Source organism: Alosa sapidissima, chromosome 8, assembly GCF_018492685.1.
Source record: "Alosa sapidissima isolate fAloSap1 chromosome 8, fAloSap1.pri, whole genome shotgun sequence".
Classification (NCBI taxonomy): domain Eukaryota; kingdom Metazoa; phylum Chordata; class Actinopteri; order Clupeiformes; family Clupeidae; genus Alosa; species Alosa sapidissima.
Genome location: NC_055964.1, coordinates 2,397,095 through 2,419,311, shown reverse-complemented (window position 1 = coordinate 2,419,311; position 22,217 = coordinate 2,397,095). Strand labels below are relative to the sequence as shown.

The window sequence follows — 22,217 nt, the reverse complement described above, 5'->3', positions numbered from 1 at the left end:
AATAAAGGACTAACATGATCATACTGCAATCTGTGTTTTTATGTCTTTTTAAGCACTGTTATAAAGACAAGCACTTTTAAAGATTGCACTACTGGTTAGATGCTGAACTGCATTTCGTTGTACTAGTTGTCGTTACCTGTGCAATGACAATAAAGTGGAATCTAAACTAATTTGAATCTAATATGCTTTTGATACATCCGACCGTGAACGATGGCGTACGCAACATTTTTGTGTGTACACAAGTTTTCTACATGAGGCCCCAGGCCTCTTTGATTTTGAAACCTAGCCACACAAGGCGTGTAAAAGAGGCAGGCGTCTATTTTATTTGAACTTTTACAGTAAGTCAAGATTTAATAAGAGCTTTGCCACTTATCCTTAGAGGTTTGACTGGTGAAGAACTCATGCAATAGTTGTATGCACAGCTTCTCTCATCTCAGCTGCTGAAGCTTTTAACTCTTTCAGAGTTGTCATAGTCATAGGTGCCTTGGTGGCCTCCAGTATTCTTCTTGAAGTATTCTTCTATTTCACTGAACTCCAGGGGATTCAGTGACTTACATTTTTTGGCATTCATACCCTCAATCACATTTTCTCTTAGTTGCTTTGAGTGCTCTTTTGTGTTCATGTTGGAATTGTAACCAGGAATACTGATTGACCAGTGACTGGACCTTCCAGACACAGGTGTCTTTATAATACTATACTATACACATCACTGCACTGCGATCTCCATTTCACTAATAGATTACTAGCACCAATTGGCTCGACTTTTGTTGATTGAAGTCAGTATATAGTTTTGCATTATATATGTTTATTTAACCCCTCACTGCTCCCCGAGCGCCGCTGTTGTTGCAGGCAGCTTACTGCGCCGGGATTAGTGTGTGCTTCACCTCACTGTGTGCTGAGTGTGTTTCACTAATTCACTGATTGGGATAAATGCAGAGACCAAATTTCCCTCACGGGATCAAAGTGTATATATACAAAAAAAAAAATTGTATTTTGGATTTTTTTGTAAATTACTGTAAAAAAGGCCAAATAAATTGATCAAGATTCCATTGATAAAAGCAGTAAAAGGGGAAATATCCAAGGGGGTGAATTTGTTTTATAGGCACTGTAGTCCAAACTTGCTCTACATCGGCATACACCCAGAAAAACAGTTAAGATCACAATACTTTTGCCCGTAATTATCATTCATGCAGCTGTTAGTGTGAACAGAGCCTATTGTCTTTAAACTAGATGGTTGATGACTCATTTTTATTTTTTACCAATGGTATCCTATCAGCCTTTACAGGGATTACAAGCAGGTATGGAAACAGTCAGTCAGAAGGACCAATCTTTCCAGGAATCATTGCATCCCAAGAGAAAAGGTCAGTCCTTCAGGTTGTATAAAGGTCTTAGTTGTATTGGTATTGTATTGGCCTACTCAGCACTTCAGTTAACTTAAAATTTACATTGAATTTGTTTTACCACCTTGTTCATAAGCTGTCCTGATGTTTTTCTTTTGAAGGCAAGCAAGGCCCCAGGTTGAATTCTTTCTCTGTGCATCAGCATACAGTTATGGCAGGGAACATAGCAGCCTTTGAAGTACATTCATCAGACTTTCCAGAGCTGGGGTATGGAATGGCTGGCTGTCCCATTGATCCTCAGACATGCAATAGTCCATCTGCTCCATATGTTACTCCTGCAGTCAACCATTCAAAAAGCAAAGGCTTTAACAGTAAAGTAAGTAAATCCCATCTTCCTTATAACAAAACGAAATGCAATTATGCAATTGGGGGAAATGGGTGTCGTTACATCTGGTGTAAAGCTAACACAGCATTCCACAATAAGAACATCATATTCAACAGTCAAACACGGTCTGAGGCGGCTTTACTGCTTCCTGACATGTTGCATATTCATACTTTTACCATACATTTCCCAACTTGCATCACATTCTCAGACGAGCAACGTTTCAAAGCTTGGAACACTTGGAGCGGGGGTGGTGAGTTGATGTGTGTGTACAGGGACATTGTTAGTATTTTGTGAGAAGGGGTGCGGATCATATTAGCGGGAGTCTGTGGGTTGCTCTCCGGGAAAATTTAGAAATTATGGCTGTTGAATACACCATTTTTACACAGTTTGAGAGGGACAGAAATTCCTAAACAGAGCAAGCAGGGCACGTCTTCTGTCTGATTCAGGTGATGTGAACATTGGCTACAAAGGTTATTAGGGATGCACAATATTGAATTTTAGCAGATATCCGATATGCCGATATTTACAAGCTCATTTTGGCTGATTGTCGATGCCGATAAGTATAAGTAAGTATAAATATATATACTCTTTTGATCCTGTGAGGGAAATTTGGTCTCTGCATTTATCCCAATCCGTGAATTAGTGAAACACACACACAGCACTCAGTGATCACACAGTGAGGTGAAGCACAGAATAACCCGGAGCAGTGAGCTGCCTGCTACAGTGGCGCTCGGGGAGCAGTGATGGGTTAGGTGCCTTGCTCAAGGGCACATCGTGGATGTGGACATGGGAGAACAGTGCTCAACCACTTCCCCCGCCCACATTTTTCCTACTGGTCGGGGATCGAAGCGGCAACCCTTCAGTCACAAGCCCGTAACCCTTACCAGTAGGCCATGGCTGCCCCACTGATACTGATATAAGATATCTCATGTGTAACGGGTCTTTCTCTCGTCCTGCCCCTGGAAAGAGCAGTGGCTGCCTAGATTCAACATCACCATGTTCATGTCCCACAATGAGGTCTTTGAACCTCTCAGAGATTCAGAACCCACCATAGCACTGAGACCGCCCTCATTAAAATCACTAATGAACAGGGGTGGGTAGTAAGTAACGCACATGAGTTCAAGGAACGGAAACTTTCCATATTCCTTTTTCAAAACGGTACTTTTACTCTTACTCAAGTACATTTTTGAGCCAGTAACCTAGTCTTTACTCCGCTACATTTTCAATTGCCTTTAGTTACGAGTACAAGTTTATTATTGGAGGAGAAAGTATTTTGAGGGAGAAAAGCGCACATCTCCTTCGGTGCACACCTTTTTGGGAGAAAAGAAACAGGGCTTCAGAATGCATTGCTACGCTTCCCCGCGATTATAAAAGTAATGACTGGCCTATGTAGCCTACTACACGGAAGTAGATGTTCTATATAGGGCAGTTCCAGCGTTATGGATGTGACAATTGGACTCCTATTGGTAAACAAAATGCCTTAGAGTGGGGGCAAAATTAGTATCAGTGAATTAATTTGCATAACTTTTAAATTTCATATAATCAATTTCATCCTAAGAATACAAGGCATTTTATCAGCGTTATGGATGTGACATGAAATGGACACACTTTTGTGAGGGATTACAGGTTTTCTAGAAACTCTGTGAATTTTGAAGAAAACTGACAAAACTATGATATATGTAGCATGAAGGAGACTTGAATGAACACAAAAAGTGTGTTTTTGAAACTATGCGTCATTTTCGTAATGCATTATGTAGGAAAAACTGGCGTTTTGGATGTGACGGTTTCACGTTATGAATGTGACGTGTCTGAACCAGTCCTCGACAAACTACATAAAACACATAATTAAGTAGTGAATTTTGATATGAAACAATTGAAATAGTAATCATAAAAAACTAGCGATGAAATTATTGCTTCCTCAGTGCCCACGAAGATCCACAGGAAGAATCAGGACAACAAGTCATTTAAAATATAAAAAAGAAATTTATTTTTTTCTTTAACCATCATCAATTTTGGTCAGTGATTCCCGGGTCACTGAAACACCAGGGAACATGAAACTTAGTGGACACTCCCCTAAATAACTAGCCCTACCTGAACTGTTGCACTTAAGATGACAAAATATTTATGGTATGTTAGTCTCAAGAGCCCGCATCAACCTAACCCATACTTACTCATTTGTGATTTGCACACATAAAGTACATGCACACGCACGTGCACACACGCACACACAGGCACATGCACACACACACACGCACGCACAGTCGCACACATACACACATGCACAAACACCCACCCACATGAATGCAGACACATACTGTAAACACACATACACTGGCACACATACGCATGTGCGCATGCAAACACGCACACACACACACACACACACACACACACTCTTATCAACAAAAGTAAACTCACATATGCACACACTCATTTACATGCATTTACATGAGTTGCAGGAGTAGGAGATGGAGACATATTGACAAGCGTGATTTATTTTTGTGAAGAGAATATGCAGGACTGAGAGGCGGTCATATTTTGTACCGCTATGTGGTACATCTAGTTTATTGCTGCCGTTACTTATGTTACTCTGTGGGTATTAGCTACAGAGGACCTGACGCTTCAAATGCTGGCATATCGCGTCACATTTAAAATTAAACTGTGTTAAGCAGACGTGAACGGCAGCTGCAACAGAAGGAGGTTGCTATGTTAACTAAGTCAGCCATCTTCACCAGCTAACACGATAATCCAGTTACTGTACAACAACAGTATGCCAGTTACAGGAAGATAATCGCTCAGATTTTCGTTATTAGGCCACTTGAAAATAGGCTATGGCTAGGCTAATCACTGGAGGTATTTTAATATTATGTTTGTTTTGCTAATGGTTAGGCAAGGCCTCCCTGTGGTTTTAATCAACCTAATAATCTTTGAAATGTCAATTGTAAACACTAAGGTGAAATGCGTTGAAACTGATATGCCACCAGAACAGACGTTTTATCGGCTTTGAGGTATAATAAAGTCTCAAGTCTTGTAAATTCACATTATGTAACATCCATAACGTCACATCCATAACGCACCATTAAAGGTTTTAAAAGTAAGAAAGGGGCACAATTTGGTCATCACACTTTACATTGATATAAATCAGCTTTGCACAGACACTATGGACATTGTCGCATCAACACTGTATGTGTAGCATAAACTTTTCCTATAAAACGTAATGGATGTGACATGGCCATGGAACTTGCTGACTTAAAAACAAAAGCCTTACAAATGTAAGGAGTTGTGCACTTAAAGGCAAGCTGAGCATAGACATTGCTCTACCATTCCCTTGTCAATCTGGAATTTGTCAAATGACACAATTTGTTTGAACCTTGGGTCCATTTATCCACTTTTTAAATATGTATAATATTACCATGTGAAAAATGTTGTTTCTGTATGCATGGGCGGATTATGAACTTTCGGGCCCCTGGGCCCAGATGTATTAAGGGCCCCCCACTTATTGTCGTATATGTGGGAGGGGGGTTTGGGGGTCCTCCCCCAGAAATGTTTAAATTTTTTTGATGTGATTTCCTGTATTCTGGTGCATTTTGGGGATAGCCAATACTAAATTTAATCAGATTCATAGCCTTCACCCTGATTTGTTGATATTGAGGCAATGATTCCATGCAAAGGCTTGGGCTTTAGGGCCCCCTGACCCCTTGGGCCCCTGGGCCCGGTAGGCCCGTGCAGTAATCCATCCCTGTCTGTATGGTTGCACACCATATTTATGATGCAAAAAGAGTGTAATTCTCCATCAAATTCAATCAGATATATAGACCTAAATGAAGATTTCTATTTGCGTATGTACAACTTTTTTTTTCCATGGTAAGGATGACCTTTGCATGGAATTGCCCTATATCTAACAGCTCAGTTAACGCAATGACATCCTGCCAGCTGCTGCATCTTCTGGTGAGACTGCCAGAGACTGCCAGTGTAACTATAATTCATTTCTGGCCAGCATCGTTCAACAATCACATTGGACAAGGAAAGTAGGCCTTTAACTTAATCTACAAGCAGAGGAAATGCACTGGAAATCGAGCACACAAGTTAGAAAAAACCTAGCATTCGTTTAAGTAGCCTTAATGTTGTAGGACATGAGAAGGTCAGCTGAGAAAACAGAGCCTGCTCTGTCGCTCTGTCCGAGTTGATATACCTAGGCTATATGTACTGTAGCCTAAATATAGGTCTACCCATAATATAGTCATTGTTTTTAGGTTACATTGTATAGTTTAGTTATAACCAGACTTATAGCAATGCAAAACAAAAGAATCACCTGGCAATGGATTGGAAGTGACTGCTTTTCAATCCATAGCTGGCTATGACGGCCTACAAAAGTGTGTCAAATAATATCTAAGTATATTAAATAAAATATATTTGAATTGGGCTGTTAAATATGTTTGCCTTGAGCATCTCCCGAAGAAGGGACCTCAGATGGTAACCTTTTAGTCAACATCAGGGAAATGATGGAAGAAATGCGTTCTGACATTATTAATACATTTTACATGGTCGACTCGTGTCTCCGTCTGTGAAAAGGGAGATGACAGCGGTTCTGGAGCCCTTTGAGAGAAAACTCCGCTCAGTGGGTGAAACTGTTAGCGAGCTAGAACGCGCTGCTAAGGATCACAGCTAACGGAGCTTGAAGCTAAAGTTTCTACGTTGACCACATTGGCTGATTCCCTTACTAAGAAATGTGATGACCTCGAGGGGCGTGCGAGATGGAATAACATACGCTTTTTGGGTCTGCCTTGATGGTTCAGAGGGGAAGCAACCCACTGACTTCACAGCCCAGCTACTCCAAGATGTCCAAGATGCATCGCCTACAAGATCCTCCTGCTCACCTACAAATCTCTCCATGGACTCTCACCACAATACCTCACAGATCTCCTCCACTTCTACACTCAGTCGCCTTCCCTGCGGCCCTCTGACAAGGACCTGCTGGCCACCCCCTGCACCAGGTTGGACTTTTGGGGACAGGGCTTTCTCTGTCAATGCTCCCACACTCTGGAATTGTCTACCACTCGATGTCCGCTCTGCCCCGTCCCTGCCCATGTTCAAAACGCACCTCAAAACATTTATTTTCACCAAGTCCTTTGACCCCTAACCCCCCCCCCCCCTTTGCCCTTTGCCCTTTGTTAAGCGACCTTGGGTACCATGAAAGGCACTATATAAGTCCAAGTTTATTATTATTATTATTATTATTATTATTATTATTATTAATCAAACGCTGATCACTTACTATAGACTCTCTTAGATATTAGACTAAATCTGCAATCTGCAACGACATCAAGGGACGTTTACTCTGCTAGTTCCCAAAGTTGTTTACCCGGGTGTTTACCTTGGTTACCTGGGAAGAAGCACAGCTGTAGGAAAAGAGGGGAAGGTATCAGTCAGATTGAGGAAAAAACAACATCGTCCTCCCCTTCCTAGAATTCTCTTTGTTAATGTCCAGTCACTGAATAACAAGCTAATAACAACGGGATATCAAGAATTGCAATGTCTTTTGTTTTTACAAGACGTGGCTGGACCCCTCGATTATAGACATTCTACCAGAGGGACTCTCCATCCATTGGCAGGACAGAACAACCGAGTCGGGCATGAACAGAGGAGACAGTGTGTGTATTCTGGTTAACAAATGCTGGTTTGTTGATATACAAACGACATTGACAGGCTGCTGTCCTGACCTCAAACATCTCATGGTCAAATGCAGGCCTTTCTATCTACCCAGGGAATTCTCAGCAGTTTTTTCATCACTTTTCACATTCCACCACATGCTCAGTGGCATTTCTAGACCAATTTGACTGGGGGCCAGTGTTTTTATCAGGGGGTTACAGTTAACCCACGGCAGCAAAGACTATTTACATACGTTCAAAACTTTTAGTTTAGTTTCTTTGGAACATATGAAACTACATAAATTTTTTGGTACATAAGACAGGTTGTTTTGGACCGTTGGACAGTTATAGGACCTTGAAAAAAACAAAAAAGAGTCGTAGGCCAGCCAATGATGTATGAAAAAGCCAGATTTGTGTTGGATTTGTGTCAACTGTTTTTTCCCCAAAAAATCTAAGAAAAAAGGGGAGAACAAACTGACCCTTGGTGTAAACATACAGTACAACACAAGAATCAGAGTTACTGCAACTGTCAGCATGGCTGTATGTAGACCCCTGGCAGTTGGGTTAGCCCCTTGAGCTGTGGATCTGCCCAAGGTTTCTTCCTTGGTAAGGGAGTTTTTCCTTGCCCCTGTTGCTCTTGGGTGCTCCTTGTTGGTGCCCCCCACCCAATCCCAATCCTCCCCCACCTTTTTTATGCAGCCCTTGCCACTTAATCTACTAAACCCCTCTTCTACTGCACTTTTTACCCCCCCCATTAATGCACAAATAGGCTGACACCAGACATAATTTCACTGCATTTCTTACTTCCAGTAACTATATGCATGTGACAATAAACTTCCTTGTATCCTTGTATCCTTGTATCCTTGTATGTGCTACCAGAGCACTTTCACAGCTGGGCCGTGTTTGGCAACAAAAAACCTTAATAAGTCAATACAAGTCTTTGCATCCACAGACATATTGGAAGGATAAACAACAGTGTTAATTTTACATTACAGCAACAATATCCGGCAGTTGCTATAATTTCTTCCAAATCGATCAACAAATAAATCCAGGTCCAATGCCCTAGCCCTTCTGGACTCGATGCTTAGAACACCTAGATTGGTAAATCATTCATCAGTAAAGGTGGACCAGAGGTAGGTTTTCACCAACTTTAATGTAGAGAAACTAAGCTACGCTACGTTTGCATCATATAAACGAGCAAATGAAAAGAGAGCTACTTCAGTAACACATCATTCTGGGGGTGGATTCAATAGATTTGTTTTAGTTTGTTTTAGAGAAACATCTATTTAACTCATTGAGAATGTGATCAATGACTTGGTATAAAAAAGGAAGAACACAACCAAGCATTGTCACGTTCTGTCTCTCTCTGACCAACAGTACTCAGTACACAATGCTCACTGAATTTAGAGCTTAGCTTTACTTGACGTTTTGCAGCTGGCTGTGTTGCAACATAACACTGATCAGAAATGTTCAACACCTCATCCCATAGGTTAGCAAAATAAGACTTCTGCCTAAAGTCCTTCAATGTCTGAACTAAAGCTTCCACTCAATCAACTGCCCTTGAGAAGTCAAGAGTTGAAGACTAGCATATTAGAGAGAAGTTTTGTTTCCCCAAACACTTTACAGAGTGTAACAAGATGCACAACAAACGGAAGATCAATCTGTGCCAGGAGACCTCGGGCACCAACAGATCTATCACCACTGCATTCTTGGCTTATCTCTTGCTGTACTTGGGCTGGCAGTCTATCCATAATATTGTGTAGAGCTATAAATCGACATGCCCAATGTGTGTCACTCGCGTGGGAGTTCTCTTGGTGTGCCATACATCTCGTTTTGCAAAGACAGCCATTTGGGGTGCACATACTGTATGAATCAGGAGTGAGTTTTTCCAACAAAGACAAGATGTATGTAAAAGGCATATTTGACTTGCTCGTTGATCCTAGCCTGAACCCCTGAATGTTTACCTCTCATTAGGGCAGCACCGTTGTATGCTTGGCCTACAAGGTTGTTTTTGTAGGCCACGGCTTTCTAATATGCAGATTATGTTTTTCTGTGAGCCCTGCTGCATCAAGCCTCTTAACAGATTCAAAATAAAGAAAACTCTCATTCTCATCTTTTTTTTAAACATATTTTGTTTCATCTGCCATGATGCTGAAGACTTCACTGCTTTTCACTTCTTCTATAATTTCGGACAGAACCATTTCTGCTAAACAACCCTTGCATTTGGGTTGGAAGTTAATCTTTTTTTTAACAATTGGGCCATGGTTAGCAAATGCTTGCAGAATTGCCTTGAAGTTCCCTTTGTTATCGGACCCCACAGACTCATCATGTCCTCTTTGTGCAATATTTTGTGTAGCTGTAGTAACAGCACTTCACCTATTGTTTTAATGTACTGTTGATTTTCATGGACTTGCTTACTGTGTTCTTGTTAAGGGCATTTGTCATTGTGGCGTTAGATTTTATAGCCATCTGGTAATCCCTCCATGCAATAATTGATGATGCATGTGGCGATGCGACACTGGTGGCTGGTGTTGTCAGATTGGGTGTTTTTTCCGCTACATATTAAGGCCTGTTTACGGTGTGTTTTAGCCAGGTTTTCGCCTGGAAGGCTCTATAGAAATCTGGCACCCTATTGAACAAAGTTAAACTGAGAGAGCGTGTTGTTCACAGACACCAGAATGAACGAGTTCACAGTAAAGTTTATCAGGCAGGAATACAGTACGTTCAGTTCACGTTTGCCCAAAATATGAACTATCGTTCATGAACTATCGTTCAGGCACAACACTGGTTGTAGGAAACATTTTTAACTTATGCTGCACTGGTGGGTCATCCTTGCACTTGCTGATAGCTGACATAAGGGAGACTGTAATCTAAACGTATCCATGGAGCTGTACTATTACACTGCAAAAACTGCTTTTCTAATAAAATCTAACCAAATGTTATTAATCTTATATTAAGATCAAAAATTCTAGTTAATATTGTTTTCAGTATAAAGAGACTTACCTAGCTTTTTTCCTCATAAAATCATTTGACTTAATTTAAGAAGAGTTTGACTCCTTTTAAGACGGCTCATCCTGAAAACAAGCACATTTTTTCTACCAGTGCGTTAAGTACATTTTTCTTGATAAGACTCCTTAAAATAAGTCAAAGTCTTCTTAAATTACCGTATTTTCCGGCCTATAAGTCAACCTTTTTCATAGTTTGGCTGGTCCTGCGACTTACAGTTGGGAGAATAAGTATTTGAATCCATGCTAAAGTTGACTAAAAAGAGGAATATAAAATCCTCTGTTAGCAATTGATCTTAATGCCTTAATTAAAAAAGTGAGTGAAAATCCAACATTTAAGAACACCAATTTTCTTAGTGAATGAAGAATGTATCGTAAATAAATAAATGTTCTTCATTAAATCACAGGGGCAATAAGTATTTGACCCCTATGTTAAATTCTCATAGAGGCAGGCAGATTTTTTATTTTTAAATGCCACTTATTTCATGGATCCAGGATACTGTGCATCCTGATACCCCCGCTTTAATTACTCTTAGAATTAAATTAACATCACTCACTCTTGGATCTAGATCTGCACCTTATCTTAATTCCATGATCCAGCTATACGTCCTCTCTTGCCATCTGCCTCTGAGTGTCGGCCTTCCATCAACACTAAGAGGTCCCTGTCAACTGTCAAGATTTTTTTTTCTGTGATTCGTCATTGGTGGAATTCTCTTTGTTGTAGCAATAGTTTTGGGATCTTCAAAAAGTGTCTACAAACTTGTCTGTTTACCTTATCTATCTATCTATCTATCTATCTATCTATCTATTCATTCTCCCTACAGGGCTATGTTTTTATACATTTGTGCTTATTGTTATATAAAATGCACAGTTTAAAGTAATGTTTATTGATTTGGACCTACTTTGGACAAAAGCAGTAAGAACTGTAAGCATTAACATAAACATAAGAAAGCTATAAAAATGGGATGGCCTTCCATGAAAAGCTTGGGAAACACTGGCATGAGTACACATTTAAAACCACTTTGTTGTGTTAACAAACAGAAAAAATAAAGCTACTGGATAACAAATCCATGTAATATTTCAAGCCATGATGTGAAGAGCTGTAGCACTTATAGACTTCTAATAACTTACTTATTAACAGGGAACCTATGATGTCACGGTTAACCATTTGGATTGCAAAGGATTGCAACCAGTGCTGCAGGAAAAAGGTGATTGCACTTTCTGTTTCTCTTACAGTATTTGATACTGCGATCTTTATTTGTGTAGAAGTCAAAAATGTGTCATCTTTGATTGGAAATTGTGTGACTTCAAAGGAATTCATGCACTGAGAACTTCATCTGTGCGTGACCTACCAGTGTTTGCAGGGTTTCTGTGGGGTCTAAAAAAGTCTAACATTTAATTATATGAATTGTAGGCTTTAAAATATAGGTCTGAAATCCATTAAAATATGTTGATGCTCATTTAATGCTACGTTTACAGTGGCCATTTCATTATTGTCGCAGCATAGATTGAAGTTTGACATTGTAGTTCTTTCTTTTAACGGTACAGAGGTATCACAATGTAGTAGACTAAATCAATTTCACAGAACATGGTTATTTGTGTGCTGCAAATCTCAAGCCCAGAACAAACTAGCAGTGTTCAGGAAGCAAATCACAAACAAATATCCATATATGTCTTCTTTTGTTGAAGATAGATTTTTAGGATTCACCCATTTGTCCTTTTTTTTCTTTCTCAGGTTGAGCGCACTCTTACCAAGAGTAGACAAAACCTTACCATTTTCACGGCATGAGTTATATGTCCAATGCAAGGACACGTATGTTTTAAAGTTGAGGAACGAAAAAAATAAATGGGTATTCACCTTATTCATGCGGCGGCCATTGTGTAAACCAAAAGAATGCCAAAAGGGTACACTGACTAAATCATTAATGCGTTTTCGCCACCTACTGGCAAATGCATAGAACACAACAATCCTATGGTTTGTGGTATGGTCTTAGTTTACCATGGCCACTGCATGACTAATGCATGACTAATTGTGAGATACTTGCTGGTAAACGCTGGTCAACGGTGGTCCACTCTAATTAATTGTCAAAAATTACTTTACACATAGAGGGGTATGTGAATTTTATTTCTAAAAACAATAGCCACACTGACAATTAGAGATAGACCTGAGTCTGTATAATACAACTGAAGTCTAGCTCAACTGTGTAGCCTAGCTTTCCTCAAGATTAGTGTGAGACATAAGCTAGACACTTAAATTGTGCAGTTTCTTTACATTTCGTCCCCTTAGAATTATAAGGATCTATCTGAAATTTTTGTAAAAAATTTGTTTTTCACCTATTCTTCATAAGGTGAGGTGTTTCTTGAAGTTTGCATTTTTGCATTTTTGGACTTTATATGTAAAGAGGCTTGTTCCACTTCATATAATATAATCAATATAATTCTATGACATTGTAAAACTTGGAAGATCAATAGTATGACTTTCTGAGGTAATCATGTCCATGTTGCCCAGCACTTGTAATGACATGTAGAGCCTTGTCAGTGCCACACAAAGCTTTGACGTTGGCTATAGCATAAAGTGATCATGGAAGCTAACTTTTGTGGGGTGGCTGTCTTTTTTGGACAGTTTTACCAAAGGTTATACTGCTTTGTGCATTACCCAGTGAATGAGCAGTGCGTGGTCTTACTAACCTCAGTTGTCCTCAATTAAATTTTTGGAATTTTCACTTCCTCCTGCAATTTCTTCGCAACAAACGCCTAAAAACACAGCAACTTCCATCAAATTTTTTTAGAAAAGTTAACGCGAAATGCGAAAAGTTAATGCATTTTAGGTCGCAACAATCTCAAAAAATACCTGTGAAATCCTGGAGGGACTGAATACCATACATTAAATCTGCAGTTGGCAAGTCTGACAGATTGAGGGGACTTAGGCTAAGTCACAATTTGTAATGTTTAAATTTTGAATGTTCTCTCATGCCCCTGCCCCACTACCACCGAGCACCCTCTCATTGAGTTTGTGCTCGTCAGTGCGCACCAGACTGCACCAGACTGTGATTGATTGACAGACAGATCTCACACAGCCCTGCTCTGATTGGACCAGAAGAACCGGGAGCTGTGGATTATAATATAATGCTCCCTGGGCCAATAACTAAGTTCAAGCAGGTTTGCCCCACAGTTTAAACGGGGCTAATGACATTAGATGTTTCACTAAACCCTTTTGTTTGTATTGGTATAGAGATGATCACATCCTAATTTGTCTTAAGTCCTATAACAGCTTGCCTAATTTTTGTGCCTCATATTGCAGTGAGGGATTCACAGGGAAATTATATCTCACTTACTTTTCCTGTAACAACAGGATTTAGTCCATTTATTACCATCAAAGGCCCTTAACAAGCTACTAGTGTGAATGGAGGGGTAGTTGATAATAGTTAGCGATATATGGGATGGTAGTGAGTTGCTGACTGCTCACAATATCAGTAAGTAGTATATTATTTTAGAATGTGTGTTTGTGCAAAGCTGTTGACTATAATCATTGAAATATCCATCCATTTTTACACAAGCACTCTGTATGTTATAATCTCCAAGGACAAGATACCCATGGGATATTTTATATATTACAGAAACTAGTCAACAGACTTCCTGGGCCAATGTTGCGTCCCTGCCACCAAAGAAAACTTCTCTCAATAGTCCTGCCATGCCAAGTGGAACAACTGAGGTAATCATTTCTTTGTCAGCTGTTTTTCAGTGAAGATACTGGTGTGTGCTCTGTATTCTACTACACAAGTGATGACATAGCACAAAATGGATACTGATTAATTTGTGATGATATGTCTGTAAACACAATCAATAGGTGGAATATTGAAGTGCATGCATAAAATGTATTCAAGGTACACTATGCAAGACTTTCACCATAATATATCCTCTACAAAGCCAATTTGATGGTAAACAAACTTGTAATAGGGGAACCGTTCACTTAGCATAGCCATACAGCATAGCCGTAGCAAGTCGCTAACGAGAGAATCAGCAATACAACTTCAAGGATTGTCGACCCGAAGACATCTTGCGAAAATCGTAAAACATTACCTTCAGTAGATATACAGTAGCTCTTTGGAGATGGTTTTTGCCTGTTGTTAGTCCTTCGCCTCTACAACAAAATGGTCTATGGGTTAGGAGGGGTCCACATGCACCACCCCCATCCCCAACTACTACACTTAAGCGGTAGTTTCTTGTAGCCCTGATCCCAGAGTTTAAGAAAAAAACATGTTAACAAGCAATAAACTCATTCCCACTGTACCTGGTAGACCACTAAGTAAATTTCCCATTGAAATGAATGCGATTTTATGGAATTAGGTGAGAGAGTAGGGAAAAAGGGGGAAACTGATTCAACTATATAAACCATATATTTTCTGAAAGCTTAGACCCTCAGGATGTGATCTAACATGACATGAGACATTGGGTATTGGTAAATAGTGTATATGTCTAATACCTTTTTGGGCTGTCATGTCATGAGTAGGGTGACAAATGTCAAAACCCATGTTAGTTCACATCTTTAGGGGAATATGCTTTCAGACAGTATATGGTTTAGGTGGTTTAATTAGTTTCCCCATCATGGTACAGCCCAAAATGTACAGCCTTACACTTACTTTACCAATACCCAATGTATTATGCATGGGCAGCATACTAATGAGGAGGGTGGGACATGTTTCATGTCATGGTAGATCACATCCTGAGGGTGTAAGATTTTTTAGAAAATATATGGTTGAAACAGTTTTTCCTGAATGGCACAGACCCAAAGGTATCAGCCATATACCTGATTTACTCATACCCTAATGTATTATATGAATGGGCAGCAAAGTAAAGGGGAGGGTGAAAAACGGTCAAAACCTATGTTAGATCACATCCTAAGGGTATATCTTTCAGGATATATATGGTTTAGGTGGTTGAATCAGTTTTCCCTAAAGGACTTTTTTTGCATATTGAGACACCATACGGCGGTCATATTATCTGTGTATCATCTAATATGTTGTGTATTTAGTTACCCAGTGCAGTTTTTGATGTTTGAGACCTTTGTGGCTGATATTTATTGTAAGTACTATCTTTAGGTATGTAATAACTTTATTTTATATTCCTCTATCGGAACTCCCCCTATTACCGTCGGTCCCGTATTTCCACCGTCTTGCGTGTATGTGTCACTTGATATCAATTTCTATACAACCAAGACCGTAGACTCCTAAAGAAACGCAACCACCCACACCATAGGTGTATCTAAATTAGCTATGTACCAAAAATGACATTTTACCGTGACTCAAAGAGCTGTAGACAGTGTTGTAAGGCTGCGTGTACACAACCGCTTGGAGCTCCAGTGGAATTTTAATTTCACGACGAGAATTCTCGGTCTAACCGTTCATGTGCCGTTGAAACGGTGTAAATAGGCGACCCATCTGGCCAGCACTATAACTCCGAGCGTGGTAAACAAAATCGGATATTTCAGGCAGTAAATGCTCCCGTTAACAAACAAACCAGATTTTGTTCAAATCTACACACCTATGGCTACTGAAAAATGTCAGGTTAATTTAGCAAATGCTATTTTGAAGTGTTAAAAAACATCGTTGTTTTAGAATTTCTGAACAAAAGTGGTGATAATTGGGGGTGTTACGATAATATTTATTAGATGTTCCTGACTGGTAATTCTATTTGTGTGATTTGAAGTATTTGGCCTGTGCTTTAGTGATCTAGATAAAGAAACAGTTTGTATGTGACTGGGTAACAGTTCAAATGACACTGCAAGGACTAGTTATGGGCAGTAGTTCTACTTCTACTAACTAGTCTTAATTATAGTTTGTCTATTACCTTAATTGTGATCTGCAAACATCAACCCTATTCTTTCTCAGCTTCACTGGTTAATGGTTCTTTCCCAAATCAAAATTCTCCTCACTTTCAAAGCCCTTCTTGACCTTGCTCCTCCTTACCTCTGTGACCTTCTGATCCCTACCCTCCATCCCACTCCCAGATCCTCTAACTAAAATGTCCTCACTGTCCCCCACACCAAACTCTCTACCCCAGGTGGTAGGTTTTTCAGCGCCATGGCCCCTAAGCTCTGGAATTCCCTCCCTCAATCCCTCTGTGACTGTCCCTACTTTCCTTTCTTCAACGCTCATCTCATGACCTTTCTGTTTCAGGAACACTTCTAAGCTTAATAGACTAATCGCATTCTTTGCCTTATGTTGTCTTGCTCTGACCTTGTAAAGCAACCTTGACTTTGAGAAAGGCGCTATATGAATACAATTTCCGTTTTGGGTGGAGAGATATATCTATGAGAGCTCTCAGCCATTTTGTCACATAATGCATTCTGCTCAAATTATGCTACACTACTTACTGCAAGATTGACTGCTACAAAGATATTTACCTTCATATAGCAATCAACTAAAAATGTAGCACCAATTTTTAGACTATATACCCTGCATCCTTTTGTCTTATTTATATAGCCTGTACCACAACTATTTCTATCAATCAACACAGAAACGGTTAAGAAATGCTGAAGAAAGACACTGCATTGTGTTAAGTTGTTTAAAAAACTATAGGCTAGCTATAGGCTAACTGGTCTAACCTATTTCCAACGGCTAACTGTGTCATATTGGGTTATTGCATGCTCAGAGAAGAGATAGCAATAACAAAGTTATTACAAGTTTATTAGAATAGTTCATGTTATTTTTTCTAGAGTTTGGATAAAATATCTCAAAATACAAAGGCAATTTTGAAGAAGAAAAAAAAAAGGAAGAAGATACATCAGTTGACCTCAGAAGATACTGACATGGAGAAGGTTGATGTTTTCATACTAAAAGAACCTCCCAAATTTGAAGTAAGGCAAACATTTTTTAAAAAGTACAATCTTGTTGTCAATTTTTTACATAGTACAATTTTGCTTTGCTTGTCAGTTATATTTCTAAACACTTTCCCCTTTTCCTCTAAAATAGCGAAACATGCGGCATTTCTTATTTGTGGAAAAAATAGCCTCTGATCTGATATTTAATTACAGGATAAAGAGGAGTTCCCTGAACTGGTTGTATCACCTGCATATCTTCGCAAAGTTCGAAGAGATTTCCAAACAAGGCCACCCAAAGATGTAAGTATTGACCAAAAATGAAAACCATCGTGGTTAACATGCCTCAGCCATTGCAAATTAGCATTCTTTTACAGATGGCGCAACATGATGGATTACCATTGTCACAAAAAGAGGTCACTGCACAGCAATTTGAAGAAAAAGTGAACACAAGACAGAAGGGACAAGGGCAGGTTGGTCTTAAAGTTCTATTTTCTGTTCATTTGATGTCTTAACTGGAGAACACAACTGTTATACTGTAAGCACTGGCTAGAGAAGCCAACTTGTTGCTCACAAAAGGCTGCTTTGTTGGTGATGTTAGTTATTCTGTTTGACACTCAGGCTACTGGCAGCGGATGTTGTATTGTTAAGGAGGGCCTTTACGGATCCTGGGTACAGCATGCAGATGTTGTATTGTTAAGGAGGGCCTTTACGGATCCTGGGTACAGCATGCAGATGTTGTATTGTTAAGGAGGGCCTTTACGGATCCTGGGTACAGCACGCAGATGTTGCATTGTTAAGGATGGCCTTTACGGATCCTGGGTACAGCACGCAGATGTTGTATTGTTAAGGAGGGCCTTTACGGATCCTGGGTACAGCATGCAGATATTGTATTGTTAAGGAGGGCCTTTACGGATCCCAGGTACGGCATGCAGATGTTGTATTGTTAATTAGGGCCTTTACGGATCCTGGGTACAGCATGTGGTGTGAGGAAAAGAGGAATTCCAAGGCACCCATCTTCTACAAAAATATATATAAAAAAACTTTATTTTAACTCATTGAATGCCAAGCTGTTTTCGGGAGCTTTGTCCTAGAGTGCCAGCAATCTAGACCATTGTTGATGATTTTTGTACAGCCACAGCATATTCTGTGTTATAGCTATGAACACATACAATAGCTCGTTTAAAAGGTGAGACTTTAAGCTCTCGGTGGGTGCAAACCGTGTATTTCTAAACACCTCTGTTCCTGAGAAATCCCAAGCTAAACAGTGGCTAGTTTTCATCAAAATCGCTGTTTTTTTCTAGAAATGGAGATATAACGTCTTTCATGAAATATGTGTAAGTAAGAAATAAGTGTTGCCTGTTACCTACTTGTGTAAACCTTCCGGGAAGTGAGCAACGAGACCTGGCAAGACTGCCACCTAGTGATAGACTAGGGTTGCAAAATTCCGGGAATTTTCAAAGTTGGAAACTTTCCATGGGAATATATGGGAATTAACAGGAATAAACGGGAAGTAATGGGAATAAACTGGGAATTTTTAATATGGCAAGTTAGTCTATAACAGGGAACTTAAATGTAGTGGACAAAACCCCATCTTGCAGTCTAATATTCGTTAAAACAACCTGATCGAATTTCTACCCTGCACATATGTCAATCACATGCACACAGCAATCGGCATAGGCTGCTAGACATAAAGGAAACCTATGGTGCGTTCCTACTGTATGCATGGGGAAAAAATGTTCCAACCAATCGGATTTTGTTGTTGAGTGGTGTGGTGTATCTTGGGCAGTTCAATGTTGCTAGTTTAGCACACTAGTAAACCATAGGCAAAGAATGGGATTCCCGCTAGCATGCTAGCTAGCTTTGTATGCTAAGCTAAGCAAAAATACCAACATACAATTCATATTGCTTATTACGAAACAAAATGTTAATGTTTGTATACGAAACAGTTTGTACTGTATGAATAACCCCAAATTCCCAGTTAATTCCCATAATTTCCTTTAATTCCATGAAAGTTTCCAATTTGGAATATTTCCGGATTCCGGATATTTACCGGAATTTTTCCGCCCCTTTGCAACCCTATGATAGACCCACGAAAATGGCCTGGTTTTGACCTGACGTGAATGCGTCACTGATTCGACCCAAAGCGGCAACGCGAGTTATGATAAAATGTCCAGATAAAATGTCCAGATTGTGCGTTTTCATGAGTTTCACGATTGTCATATATTTCATTTCCATTCATCACAGAGTTCCCAAAATCACATAAGGTGTGCTAGAGTGTCTAGTTTCGTAATTTAAAAAAAAAGCTAAAAACTTAATATTACGTTTTTGGCACTCAATGCATGGGAAGGAAAAGGCACTCAATGAGTTAATAGCTATATCATCATTGAATAATTAAGAAAAAATTATTATAAAAATGAAAGTTAGCTGGATGACAACCCACGAGCAGCGGCACAAACAGCTTTCTTTACAACATTTAGCTATTGTCATCTGCCAATTGTGAATTGCTGTTGTATCCCGCGTCATCCTCTATTATATAGGCTACATACAAATGAAAGGCAAATAAACAGGTCCAACTCTGAAATGAGATTATTATTATTATTATTATTACTATTATTATGTTTTTTAATTAGGCCATGCATAATCTAGGTTATGACAGCCGACTATAGACCGCAACAGTCCCGCCCACTGCCGATTCCGGAAGTTAGAATTCCATACAATTTCTCCATTGACAACTGGAGTATAAGCCATAAAATCGTAACCGTCCATGGTATACTTAAAACCAGCTACAACATGACTAAATGATTGTACATGCTCATATAGATGGCAAAAGTTAATGGGGCATCAACCTTGTTTTGAGGAAAAAAAATTTATATTCACAATTTAACAGAAAAGTACTACACTACCCAAAATCCTAACGTGTAAAATCCAGTAAAAGCAGAGCCTTTGATTGGTAGAGATTGCCATTGCCATGGCAACGTTTATGCCACTTTTCCCGCACCTGTCGTCTCTTTACTCGCTGGAATCAAGATGGATACCAAGGCTGTCAGAACCGATGTGTGGCTGTGTACAGTATGGACACAGTCTTGTACCTTTGCCTTTTTTTTTAGTTTTTCTTTTAATTGGAAACTTATTTCCGGAAACTAAGCTCTCGGAGCAGGGGTGGGACTGTTGAGCTCTATTAGGTTAAGTTTATAACATTGTGGCCTGCCCCTGACCGTCTTTTGCCCTGTGGCTGCACACCCATTTAATACTCGACGCACCCGACCTGTAGCGCGACAATGTGACGTCACAGAAGCGCCGTAACCATTTATACCCGCGCGTCGTGGTCACGACACTAGTTGCAATATTCTCCTGAACAGAGGTGTCGCTGTTGTGAAAAGATTAACGCTAACTACGTTACACAGCAGAAGAAGCTGCATTAAGAAACACTAGTAGCAGAGAATGTAAACGGGCTCTGCTATTAGCTAGCCTCTGTGATGGTACTTCAGACTTTGGTTGCTACTATTCACAACTACCACCATCATTATCATCTAGTTTCCAAGGTGTGCGCACAGGTAGATAGATAGATAGATAGATAGATACTTTAGTCATCCCGAGGGAAATTTTAATAATTTAAACAGTTTAGTTAGCTGAGATTTTGTTCAGGCCTTAATAGATATCCTTTGTTTGAAAATAAATCGTTTCTATTCTTTCCTCTTAATTCCATGTGTTGCAACTCTCGCTGGTAACTTTATTAACTCTCGCTTGCCCTCGAACTACTCCATCTTCCTGTTTCCGCTTTGTCGCGCTCGTCTGAAAAAAAATGAGTGTTGCGCTACCTGGCTAAGGCGTTCTACATACTCGACGCACCCGACCGGTAGCGCGACACCGTGACGTCAAAATGACGTAGATCTTGTTGGCGCGCCAGGATTTTAGCCAGGTAGCGCGAGGTAGCGCACCACTCATTTTTTTTCAAAAATCAATCAATCAGAACAAAATCTCTTTCCACTTCAGGAAATTACACAAACTCAGCCAGCTGCTAGCTAGCCAGCTAACTAAACTGTTTAAATTATTAAAATTTCCCTCAGGATGACTAAAGTATCTATCTATCTACCTACCTACCTGTGCGCACACCTAGGAAACTAGATGATAATGATGGTGGTAGCTGTGAATAGTAGCAACCAAAGTCTGAATTACCATCACAGAGGCTAGCTAATAGCAGAGCCTGTTTACATTCTCTGCTACTAGTGTTTCTTAATGCAGCTTCTTCTGCTGTGTAACATAGTTAGCGTTAATCTTTTCACAACAGCGACACCTCTGTTCAGGAGAATATTGCAACTAGTGTCGTGACCACGACGCGCGAGTATAAATGGTTACGGCGCTTCTGTGACGTCACATTGTCGCGTTACAGGTCGGGTGCGTCGAGTATGTGGCACACTTAAAATCCTGGCGCGCCAGCAAGATCTACGTCATTTTGACGTCACGGTGTCGCGCTACCGGTCGGGTGCGTCGAGTATGTAGAACGCCTAGTAATGTTGGTAAACGGGAAACCCATGTGTAGGGTCCTCATGACTCAACATATTTGCTTATGTATACAGATTGCTAAGGCACCAGTTTAGGAGCAGCTTGCTGTTACTTTTTACTTTATCATTTAATTGGAGGATGCATTTAATTGCCGTATACACTTGAATTATACTCTGTAGTTAAAATGACCAAAATGGCCAAGTAGTTAAACTGGATAACAAAGTGTAATATTGGGAATTAAGTCGTCACTATTCAGTTTAGGTTCGTATTTAGAAATGTTACTGTGTGTATTGGTTCACTATTGCCCTTCACAGCAATTTACATAGTTCTTATTCCTCTGATTCTCATCAACAGCGAGCAGAGAAACCCAGTGGCAGAAAAAGTAAGAACCCTGTGCAGTTGGATTTGGGGAATATGCTTGCTGCATTGGAGTTGAAGCAGCAGTCCCAGAAAGGGAAACCAGAGCAGAAGCCGGTTACATTATCAGGTATTGCAATCTTGATGTAGAAATTTGTC

At 39.9% G+C, this 22,217-nt stretch overlaps 1 protein-coding gene across 3 annotated transcripts in view; it reads left to right on the top strand.

Annotated features, from left to right (window-relative positions):
- LOC121715551 (selenocysteine insertion sequence-binding protein 2-like) overlaps positions 1–22,217 on the top strand; it is a 46,878-nt gene that overhangs the window by 5,698 nt on the left and 18,963 nt on the right. For 2 of the 3 annotated variants that reach the window (XR_006033627.1, XM_042101389.1), the window contains exons 2-9: positions 1,277–1,361; positions 1,502–1,716; positions 11,520–11,586; positions 13,996–14,090; positions 17,094–17,234; positions 17,412–17,498; positions 17,573–17,668; positions 22,056–22,188. Coding sequence is in view for 2 of the 3 variants with exons in the window: in XM_042101389.1 (XP_041957323.1) it covers positions 1,277–1,361; positions 1,502–1,716; positions 11,520–11,586; positions 13,996–14,090; positions 17,094–17,234; positions 17,412–17,498; positions 17,573–17,668; positions 22,056–22,188 (919 nt within the window). In the remaining variant the exon portion in view is untranslated. The remainder of the gene's footprint in view (positions 1–1,276; positions 1,362–1,501; positions 1,717–11,519; positions 11,587–13,995; positions 14,091–17,093; positions 17,235–17,411; positions 17,499–17,572; positions 17,669–22,055; positions 22,189–22,217) is intronic. The other variant, XM_042101390.1, reaches the window with a different exon arrangement.